Raw genomic sequence first — 11,494 nt, 5'->3', positions numbered from 1 at the left:
GAACCGGGCGGTGGTGGCACACACCTTCAATCCCAGAACTCAGGAGGCAGAGGTCAGCCTGGTCTACAGAGGGAGTCCCAAGACAGGCTCCAAAGCTGCACAGAGAAACCCTGTCTTGAAACAAAACAAAAAGTAATAAAGGGCAAGTCTGACCATGAAGAGACTGAGAAAGAGCCAAAGGGACGTGGTAGGGACCCACGGCTCGGCTTCACAGAGGAAGATATATCTGAAGATATAAATAGGTTCCCGACAAAGGCCTGAGGTAGACAGGAGGTCTCAAGCTGCAGCCAGAAAAACAAAAACATAAAAGGGAAACCCCAGTGCTGTTTGAAGTCTCCTGATGCAGCAGCTGCTGCTGTAAGATCTGAGTCTCAACCTTAGGCCACACACAGCCCCAGGCCACCAGCACACCTGTAAGATACCTGTCAGTCTTTCTGGTCATGTAGGTAGGTGTGGGGGAAAGTCTATAGCGAAGAAAGCAGAGCCTGGACTGGAGGAGAGGATACAGCTCAGTCTGTAAAGCACTTGTGGAGCAAGCGTGAAGACCTGAGTTCTACCAGAGTCCACATAAAAAGCTGAGTGTGGTGGCAAACTGTGATCCTAACACAGGTGGACCCCTGGAGCTCATTGGCCAGCCAGCCTAGCCTAACTGGTAAGTTCCAGGTCTCAGTGAGAGATCCTGTCTGGAAAAATAATGACAATGACAGAGCGGATGGCTGTCCTGAGGGACAACACCCAAGGCAAATTCCGGCCTGGCTTCTGCCGGTACACACGCATCTGTGCATACATGAATATAAACACATCTAAAAAGGAGGAGGGAGTGGCAGGCCTCCCCAAAGTCTTGTTTTCCTTTATTATCAAATCCACCAGACTCTAGGCCTAACCCACTCTTAAGTGTGAACTCTCTCAAAAGGCAGCTCAGCTAACTTACCTTCGGCTACGGCTGGACCTGCAGCTTAGGCTCCAGAGCCCTAAATGTCTTGAGGCATATTGGTGCCAGCTTGCCTTGAGAAAGGCCCCAAGAGAAGCCTTAGACCATAAAACTCAGATCCAAGCCAAGAAGCATGGGTCTTGATGGCACACATTCCCTTTCTCACGATGGCACTTTAACATAGGGGGTGAGTTAACAGCTGAAGGCAGGCTAAGCCGTTCCGCTCCCGCAGGCCTGTATGCCAACCCTGTAGCGTTCAAAGGACTCTGTGAGAACGTGGCCTCGGCATACTTCCCTTGATCTTCCTGGGCCTCTGTTTCTCTCGCTGAATCAAAATGGATCCTCCCCACAATTTCTAGCTTTTTCTCTGTATTGATCAGGGCCGGATCCATGTGTGGTCAGCAACATAGCCCGGATCCAGCTGCTCTTGCATAAAGCACCTCCAGGAGTCAGATGGCTTGGCCAACCTTGCCTTAACACCATGCAGCTCACAGAACTCCCTAGAAAACAGCCAGAGGGGTAAGCAGCATTGACACCCTTGACCAGAGTACAGTTTCCTGGGCACCGCTAGCATGGGGAGCCAAACATGGGGGGACAGCACAGAGGACCACGTCACTCCCCAGCAAGTACAGCTCTAGCCTGCTCCCCCAAGTCCTCTACAGAAAACTCCATGGGGTCCTCCACTTTGTCTCTTCTACCCGTTCATGGATGCAGGTTGCACATGGCACAGCAGTTTAGCAAGGCTGTGTGGGGGCCAAGTTAGAACCTACGGTCAGGTCCAGGATAAAGAATGATGACCACAGGAAGTCAGGGTTTCAGATCTGTGTGATAAGCAAAGGCCACTACTGCCTCTCAGCAGCTGTTTCCCATGTGTGGTCCTGATGTGGGAATGATTTCTTATTAATAAAGAAACTGCCTAGGCCCATTTCTTAGGCCAGCCCTTAGGTAGGCGGAGAAAACAGAACAGGATGCTGGGAGAAAGAAGCTGAGTCAGTGAGTCGCCATGGTTCTCCCACGCCAGACAGACGCAGGTTAAGATCATTCCTGGTAAGCCAGCTTGTGGACTACACAGAATAATAGAAATGGGTTAGATCAATATGTAAGAGCTAGCCAATAAGAGGCTGAAACTAATGGGTCAGGCAGTGTTTAAAAGAATACAGTTTCCGTGTAATTATTTCAGGGCATAAGCTAAGCTAGCCATGTGGGCGGCTGGGTGCCAGGGGACTCAGCCCCGGCACTCTTATTACAACATGGTCCAAGATCTAATTGTGTCTCCCTTCCACCACAAATGAATGACTTACTGATGATATTATAGCCAGGAGCTCTGGGAGCACCAAAGAGCTGGAGAGTGTGTGTGTGTGTGTGTGTGTGTGTGTGTGTGTGTGTGTGTGTCTTTCAAGGAAACCTCAGTAGGTCTGTAAAGAATAGGAAACAAAACTTAAGCCCACCTACCAGACCAGCCACTGCCTCGCGTTCCTGGGGCAGGCCTGAGGTGTGGGTGGCAAGGTTGGGATCATTTTGTTTCTGGGTACCTGTTATGTGGCTCCATGCAGAGAGCAGCTCTGACGTTAGCAAGGTGCTCGAAGCCAACCATTTCAACAAGGTAAGAATTTCCAGCTCCCGCTCAGCGCCCAGGAGTTCCAAGTGGGAAGGGCCTTGCATGCCTTCTGATGTCATTGCTCTCTGAATGGTCTGACCCTTCCTAGAGGCCCTTTCTGTCTCCCTAGCCTCTTTAAATACCTCCCATGGTCCCGAGGTCACTGACTCAACTGCCCTGTGGTCTTTAGGAACTAATTTACCAAGGTTTTTGTCATACTGAGACAAGGTATTCCTCCCACCCTGGTTTTTCCTAAATGTTTTAGTGCTATTAGATTGGCTGACTCCGTTCATTAGACGTTGTTTGTCCTTGCATGGCCACACCCTTTCAAGTGACCTGCGGGTGTGGTGTACCAAACTCTCCCAAATTAAGCAAAAGCCCCTTAGGGGCTGGAGGAGGGTGTCTTTTCTGTTGCAACCTCTGCTGACTTCTATCCAGGGACCAGAGATGTGTTGTGATGGTAACCCAGGGCCCTGCCCCCGGGAGCTGGCCAATCAATATGGACTGACTACAATAATGCATGAATTAGTTTTCCATTCTGATGTTAGTGCCCAGACAAGCCTTGAGGCTCTATACGTCATTGGCCCGTCACTTGTCCTTCATGCTGTCTGCCCTCCAGTACAGGCTACCCCTCAGCCTCGTGCACAGACACGAACGTGTCCTCAGTAATGCAGCCCCCTTCACAGGTCTTGACATCTCTAAAATGCCGAGAAGTTATTTTACAGGAAGATGCAGCCACAGATGAATAACTGTACCGCACAGTGGAATCTCAGAATGGGATGTTCCTCAATGTTCTCGGCTTTGACAAGCAAAGCCCAGACGCTCAGTTCCTTCATCTGTGAAGTAGAGAAAAAGAGTCTACTCCACGGTTTGCTATAAATATTTAGGAACATGATATGGTAAAAATCACTAAAGTGAATAGCAGCTATTATATCTGCAATTGAGGACATTATCAACACCCAGCCAGCTGCTGCCAACTGTGGCTATTTCAAATGTTTTCCCTCCAAAGGATTAAGATTGTCCATGTGTGGTAGTACAGAGAGATGGGAGAAGAGAATACCAGAGTAGTGCCTCGGAGTGACTTTGAGATACGCTGCAGCCACCCGTGGGACCAGCTTTTCAGGTCTTGGCCTTAGACCAACTAACCCAAATTCCCAAGAAAAGCTATTACAGACACTCTCTGGGCTTAGCTGACTTTGGCAATGGTGGGTGTGCCAAGGGAGAGATCTGGCCTCTCCAGGCCCAGTCTTGGAGTTGGGGCTTCTCTCTGGAACTAAGAGGCGTTACTCACATTCTGTTCCCCTCCTCCAAGCCTTTGTCCAGCCTTGAGGAGCAGCTGTCTTGCTGCTCCCCTCCCAGCAGCTGAACCAACGGCAGCTGAGCAGGGGGTGAAGGGATCTAGCCATTTCTGCTGCTCGTGATAGTGGCCTTCTGGCTGAACAGCTGTCAGGGTGGCTTCTGGGTTAAAGATTTTTCTTCGTCTTTCAGGTAGTACCCTGCCCCTGAAGCCAATGTCCCTAACCTAAGACCACTGTTTTTCCCCTTAACTAAAACCGTCACCTCAAACATGGCTAAAATATTCTAATAGAAAGAACGGGCAGTGGAGTCCAGTCAGGAAAGCGGTTAGCTCTTCAAGGTCCACTTGTGGGAGTGGAGCGGTCTGGAGATATACCTCAATGGTTAAGAGCACTGACTGCTCTTCCAGAGGGCCCAGGCACAAATATGGTACACTGTCATACATCCAGGCAAAATACCATACACATAAGGAAACAAAAAAGAAAAACATGTATTAGGAAGTCCAAAACGTATGTGCCTGTGTGGGATTATTTTTTTTCTTTAAAGATTTATTTATCATATATATACAACATTCTGCCTCCATGTATGCCCGCATGCCAGAGGAGGGCGCCTGATCTCACTACAGATGGTTGTGAGCCACCATGTGGTTGCTGGGAATTGAACTCATGTTCTCTGGAAGAGCAGCCAGTGCTCTTAACCACTGAGCCATCTCTCCAGCCCCTGTGTGGGATTATTTTGACAACAAAAACTAAGAAGTTTAGCTTCGGTTCCACCATCAAAGCCAAGAAGGAATCACATTCTCCTGACCTCATTACAATAGGCTTAAGAGTCAGCTGCCTGGGTCTCGGGGTGAAGCTGGGCTCCATCCCTCAACTCCTCATCTCCAGAGGTTAGCGGTGAGGTCAACCACTTAGTGGAAAAGCAGGACTTTTGGTAAAAAGCCCTATGAGCTGGGCAACCTAACCTGGATTAGCAAGTCATGGCCAGAAGTCCCCAGCTGTTCATCCCACGTCAGAGCTGGCCACCCATGGCAGCTGAAAAGGAGCAAGGTGGCATCCAAGAGGTAAGAAGCTGTGTGTGTGGCGGGTGGGGGGGTGCCAGGCTGCTGTATGAGCCTGCTGAGGTTTCCTGCCTCACTTTCACCCCCACTGCGCCTACGATTTCAACGCTAGCCTCTATGCAGAGCAGGAGGAATGGGCAAGGTGAGGAAGTGAGTTCCCAGGATTCCTTTCAAGTAGTTTCCATTCTAGGTTTCTGTTTGCACCTTCGTGAAGGTAGACTCTCCCGAGTTCCTGAGAGACTTGGGCTTTCCTTTGTAAACAGAATGCCTCAGAGAAGAACATCCCCAGGGTTCGAAGTCACAGGAGTCTGACCACCTGTCCTTCAAGGCTCAAATGATGTGTCACCCTGAAGACATTTCCAGTCTGCCTGGAGTACCTCTGGAGGCCTTCTCTAGTTCCTGCCCTCATTTCCAGAGTCAGTTTCTTGCATAATTGATAGATACAGCAGGGAGGAAACCACCTCGTCTTCTGATAGCCTAAGAAGGCACATACAGAGGCTAGCTAGTAAGGTGGGGATCCCGTAGACATGTGATCTTGGGGCTGGAGTAGTCCTGTCCATCAGAGCCATTGCTGCCCCTCTGATTAAGAGCTGCATTCTTGCTGGGTGGTGGTGGCGCACGCCTTTAATCCCAGCATTCAGGAGGCAGAGGCAGGCGGATCTCTATGAGTTTGAGGCCAGCCTGGTCTACAGAGCGAGTTCCAGGACAGTTAGGGTTGTTAACCCTGTTTTGAAAAACAACAACAGCAGCAGCAGCAGCAGCAACAAAAGCTGCATTATTTTCAGGAACTCCACAGGCCAGAGGAGAAGGCAGTTTCCCTGGCCCACTGAAGGCCTAACAGAACCTTCTTGTTGAGATTCTGCTAACAGACACACATTAGGATGTCCCCCTCGGTCTAGTCCAGTCTTCTCCGAGGAGACTCCACCTCTACCATCCCAATCCAAGGATGAGCTGCGCCTTTCAACTCCACTCCTTAGACAAAAGGAGACGGACAGAGACATGGGCTGAATCTGGTGTCGTCCGTAGCTGTGGACCCAGAGGAGCTTACGAAGCTCAGTAACAAATAATGTCTTTCAAGAGCCAGCCCCTGGGGTCACGCCACTAGAGAATTCCTGCTGGGAATGGAATCTGGAACAGTTTCTATGGTCAGGCCATTCCCAAACCAGAGGAACCAGAGTCCTCACACAGCAGGACCATAGTCTCCATCCTGGGCCTGCCAGAGAGTTGTGTAGCCCAAAAGGACAGGTTGAGAAAGCTGGCTTTTCATGGAGATTGCTTTGCCCAACTCTATCCAAACCTTCCTTCCAGAGAACTAGGGAAGACCGAAGGCCCAGCTGCCTGAGGGCCTTGTCTCCCCAGCTTCTGGGGAGCAGCTCTGCTGCTGAACAGGGCTGAAGAGCTGTAATTATCCAGACAGGGCAAGAGCTATTTTGGGAAGATGTCATTCTGCTGCCGAGGCTTTTGACTTCCTAAACTAAAGCTCGATGCACACGAAAAGGGGACGAGGCTGGGGGATGGGATGGAAGGGAGCCTGCTCAAGTCACAGGCATCAGATTTTGAACCAAAGAAAACAGTACGCCTTCCCAAAGGTATAAATTTGTATTATGCTATCTTCCTCTGACGTTGGAAAGGAGGGTGAAACCACCCTTTACTTACCTCCTCCCGATTCCTCCCCATCTCCTAAGCCCCTCCGAGAGCATTCATTCCGCTGTTGATTGGGTATTTGAGCACAGCCTAGTGCGCAGTATTATTTTTTCCTGTCCATGTCTTATCTCCCCATTCGCGCAGTCAGTATGTCAAAGCAAAGAACTGATGCGCGCGCGCGCGCGTGCGTGTGTGCGTGCGTGTGTGTGTGTGTGTGTGTGTGTGTATGTGTGTGTATTAGTGCCTAGTGAATGTCACACATCTGATTAGAAAACTGTCTATGGAATGAAGGAGCGGACGGGACAGGAAGAAACAGAGAAGAGAGGGACTTATTGCTTTGCTTGGGGATAGTATCTAAAAGTGGCTGCTCCCACCTACAGCTGAGCTCAGGCCAGAGGCTGGATAAGAACTCATAGCAGAGGGGGTGGTAGCTGCATTCCTGGACACCTCCCCTTCAGCTGTTCTGTTATCTGAGCTCTTGCTGTCCCCACTCCTTTTCCATGTGAAGTCAACTGTTCCCCGTGGGTCAGGCAACCATGGAGGAGACTTTGCTAGGCTTCGGGTAGGAAATAAATGTGGTCAAGGAAAGAATGGAGGCAGGAAGAGCTGTGGCCATCTTATCGAACGTGGGACGAGAAGAGCAAAAGCACCGAAGGGGACAGCAAATGCAGCGCAAAATCAGGACGCTGCCAAATTTAGGACACAGGGCTGCCAAGAACGGAGCCCACTTCATGTTTCTCCGACTGGAGGACTCAAACAGTGTGCAACCCAGAAAAGCGACCCCCTTCCGAAGTGCCCTAGGCAGGAGAGGGAAGAGCCAGATGGGGAATGACCTAGACCATAGCTGCCCCATTTCCCACAGAGCCCTGGGAAATGCTCTATTCTTTCTCTTCAAAGCTGCAACTTTAGCTCATCTAACACTTTGGTACAAATATCCCTGGGTGCAACACAGTGCCTTTTGTGCACTCGGCAGCCTACCCAGCCACAGGCTGCAGTTCTGTCTCCTTCCATGCCCCCTTCCATCAGACGACAGGAGTGGGAATTCCATGGGGGCTGGGGACCCTGGACTGGAAGTCACCTCCCAGAGGGATTCTTACCTCCTCATCTGTCATAACAAAGAAGTGGAAGCCAGGCATTTCCAGGGGGGGCAGCAAATGGAATTCAGAAAGTTTCAACATGAGGGGAAAAAGAGAGTGTTACTAAAGATGTCAGGTTGATATGGGTATAACCCGGACCCACGCCCCTTCCCGGGGTCCCAAATGTCCTGAACAGCAGTGGCACCCTGAGAAGGGCTTTACATCTAAAGCCGCTCACACGGGCCAGACCCTCCAAAGGGGAGGCGGATTCAGGATTGCAGTGCATTCCTAAGACTCTCTCCTCCCCAGGAACGCCATCCAGAGCCCGGCCTCTGTCCCATTAATAGCATAGGAGCTTATCAAGCCATAATTCTTTCTGATTCTTTTTTGAGACAGGGTTTCTCTATGAAATAGTCCTGGCTGTCCTGGAACTAGCTCTGTAGGCCAGGCTGGCCTTGAACTCACAGAGATCTACTTCTGCCTCCCGAGAGCTGGGATTAAAAATGTGTGCCACCACCACCACCTGACCATGCCATAATTCTTACTGCAAGAGTCTCTGCTACCAAGATACACTCTTCCAAGTCTGATCCTCGCTCCCACTCCCACGCCACCGGAGACTGAGCATAAAAAGGAATAAAAGGACCCGAAGGATGCCAGTGGTTCCAGAGGTGAACGCAAGACCTCTTGGTGTGGGGAGGGGAAGGGCGAGCAGGGTCAGAGTCCTCTCAGGGCAACAAGTGGAGACAGGACGTGAAGAGAGTTCTGAACCCTTGACCAGTGCCACTGTGGACTCAGCAATGGGCAACGCTTCAAAGCGGGTAGTTTGTTTTGGTGACTTCTCTTTAAAACACATGACAGGGGGCTGGAGAGATGGCTCAGTTGTTCAGAGCACTGGCTGCTCTTGCGGAAGAACCAGGTTCAATTCCCAGCCCCCACATAGCAGCTCACAACTGTCTGTGACTCCAGTTCCAGGGGATCTGATGCCCTCTTCTGGCCTTCATGGGCACAGAGCTACATGCAGGCAAAACACCCTATACACATCAAATAAATTAAATCTTAAAAGGGGTGACAGAAGCTGGGGGTGGTGGAACTTTGGAGGCAGGTAGATCTCTATGTATTTAAGGCCATCCTGGTCTACATAGCCAGGTCAAGTCCAGTCAAGGATACATAACAAGATCTTGTCTCAGAAATGAACAACCCCTCCAACATATGATAGATGAGATTAAGTTTAAGGACCACAGGGCTTATGTTGTTCTCCGTCCCAGAACTGAGTTTTCGTGAGAGCTCACTGTGGAAGATGAAAAAGATTCACATTCCCAAAGGGCTGACTAATAACGAACTGAAGGTCTAAACCCAAGTCACTTTAAAAGACCCAGCGGTACAACAGACATGGAGGCCGCCCTCTCGCCTGCCTTGCCACCCCCTAAACCCCCCCCTACAAGAAGGGGGAACACAGACCTTTCAGCCACCAGAGGATCCGGTTGTACATCTCCTCAGAGACATCTGAAAGGAACAAAACCTTGCTTTTTCCTGTCCGTGGAATATCACCACCCCTCCCTCCATTACCCAAGTCTCCAGGTCTCCACCAGAAAGTCCTCTTAGCCCCTGGCCTCTTCCAGGGCTCTCCTCCCACCACTGTCCCTGTCCATCTTCCAGGGCTCTCCTCCCACCACTGTCCCTGTCCATCTTTATACCCTCTCTGGGAACTTTAACGCTAACCCCCTCCAGGAAGCCCGAGCCCCAGCCCATGTGTTCCCTACCTACTCTACTTTAAAACCAGGACATTAACGCAGGGCTCTTACTGTTTTTGACAGCCCCTACTAGCTTGCGCCCTGCCTCAGTTCTTTATATACGCTCTGAGGCATCCACGTCTGACCCTGCCAGCCATTCTACCTTCCACGGCAGAGTTAAGCGGCATTGACTGTTGGAGGTCGTGTTCAACTCCAGCTTTAACCACTTGCACTGATGTCACTAGCGTGGAGCTCAGAGAAGCTGGCAGCCAAGGCATGGAGTACTGAGCTCAAAAGTAGAAGCAGCTTGGCAGTAGCAGGAAGGCAGCCTTGGGGCCCGGGATGACGAGGGGGTGCTTTCATGCCTATCCCAACGTCCCATTTCACTACGTGTGGGCTGCCCCAGGACCCGCTTGCTGCTGCACGTACCCAGAAAGAAAGCATTGAAACCTTGAATGGGATGTTTGCTGGTGTGCTTCGGGGTCTTCGGCATGTCTAACAATGGGACTCGGTGTAAAGACTCCTTTGGTGACGGCGGCAGGCTTCCTCTTTCTCTCTGGAACATCAGGTCCTCACAGAAAAGGTTTGAGTCCATTTCAAAAAAAGACTCTAAAGGGTCTAGGGGAGGAGGGGACGTAGGTTCAAAATCAAATATTGATGGCTGGTTTGGGGGCGTTTCAACTTTAGGATTCAGTAAGGCCCACCATGAGCAACCAGGCCCATACCTAGGTAAGGACCTCGGGGGCAAAGGCCGAGGGGTCAACTCCAGTTCTGCATGGATGGAGGGCTTTGGCGACAGATCTGTATACAGGGGAGATTTATAGTGTCCTTCAGATACTGCTCGAGTTGTCACACGATGAGGTGACTGTACTGACTGTTTTCCTGAGGAGATGGTCACCTTGCGTCCAACCTCACGGTCTCGGGTTGGAGGCTTCATGGTGGGTTCTATTTCTGATATTAAAACCTTTGAATAGGGCTTGGTCTCCACATAGACTGTACGATCTGAACGCAAAGGAACTCGGGGTGCCCCATCTAAATCTCTGAGGACAGAGAGTTTGAGGCCTGGTGATGCTTTCACGTTCTTTTGCTTAGGTTCTGAGAGAATTGAGCTGAGAGGAGCAATTTCTGATTCCTGGGGAGGGATCTTTCTAACGACTGTCTGATGGTCACTGGTGCCATGACTGCCATGCTCTGAGACATTTCTGGCAGATTTGACCTCAACAGTAGTCCTTCGGGGGGGCTCTGTTTGTATAGCTTCATCCTTTGGATAAGCTGAAACCCTACGGGGTACTTTAACCCCCTGGGGGTTCTGGACCTTGGAGGGTGGGTCCTCTTCCTTCTCACTTACAAAACTCAAGTGGCGGTATTTGGCATCAGAAGCCAAAGAGGAATGGTAGCCAACCTCACGGCCTGGCTTGTTCTCGTATCTTCGGGTTGATTCTTCCCTCATTGGGCTGACATTCCGACGCCCTCCTGAGAGATGGGAAGATAGTGTCTGCACTGACTGGTTCTTTCGATGAGGAGAGCGAGGGCGGGATGTCTCTGTTCTTGGTCGGGTCTCAGTTCCCCGTGAAGTGGAGACTGTAGAGGGGCCAGGCCCTGGCTGTGGGGACAGAGAGCGAGGATAGTCTGCCACTGAACAGTGAGTGGTGAGAGTTGCAGCTTCGGATCTTCTCTGGGAAGGGCTCAAGGAGACAGCAGGGCCTCGCTGGCTTGAGGAAACATAGCCATGGCCCCGCTGAGGAGTGGAGGCAGTCACCTCAGCCCCTCTGTGTGATGAAACCGCTACCTTGGACCCACTTTTATTTGTCTTCAACACATGATAGACTGTGGCCTTCTGGGTAGATGCCATGTTTTATCAGCTGGCTTGTTTTCAGGATCCTGATAGAACATGAGTATTTATCTTCACTGTTTTCAGGGCGGCTGTTCTTTGGTCCCGCACAAACGTGGCTGCTGTTCTGAGTGTCTTAAACAGTTCTTTACAATCTGCCTGATGATGTCACAAAGGAAAGAGCTTTCTATTAAACATCGCGTGTTGCAGTTACAATTCTTCATAGAATATCAGTACACAGAAGGAAACCGAACCTGGCTGTGTACTTGATGCTCAACCTTTGGCCAAGGGCTTAAGAAAATCGGGATTTCCTTGTATACAGGGAAGGC

At 50.6% G+C, this 11,494-nt stretch overlaps 1 protein-coding gene across 1 annotated transcript; it reads right to left on the bottom strand.

Moving 5' to 3' along the window:
* Positions 1–9,039: 9,039 nt before the first annotated feature.
* Positions 9,040–11,186, bottom strand: C7H17orf47 (chromosome 7 C17orf47 homolog). Its single transcript, XM_013347526.1, has 2 exons — positions 9,764–11,186; positions 9,040–9,107 (listed from the first exon to the last, which is right to left on the bottom strand). Exons 1-2 carry the CDS (start codon positions 11,184–11,186, stop codon positions 9,040–9,042), a joined length of 1,491 nt encoding a protein of 496 aa, XP_013202980.1.
* Positions 11,187–11,494: the final 308 nt, after the last annotated feature.

Source organism: Microtus ochrogaster, chromosome 7 (genome assembly GCF_000317375.1).
Source record: "Microtus ochrogaster isolate Prairie Vole_2 chromosome 7, MicOch1.0, whole genome shotgun sequence".
Taxonomy (NCBI): domain Eukaryota; kingdom Metazoa; phylum Chordata; class Mammalia; order Rodentia; family Cricetidae; genus Microtus; species Microtus ochrogaster.
Note: the sequence above shows the minus strand (reverse complement) of the source record. Positions and strands in the feature narration are given on the sequence as shown.

Coding starts and splice junctions, on each gene's coding strand:
- C7H17orf47 (XM_013347526.1), bottom strand. CDS start 11,186: ATGGCATCTACCCAGAAGGCCACAGTCTATCATGTGTTGAAGACAAAT. Junction 9,108..9,763: donor TTTCAATGCTTTCTTTCTGG/GTACGTGCAGCA, acceptor TGTTCCTTTCAG/ATGTCTCTGAGGAGATGTAC.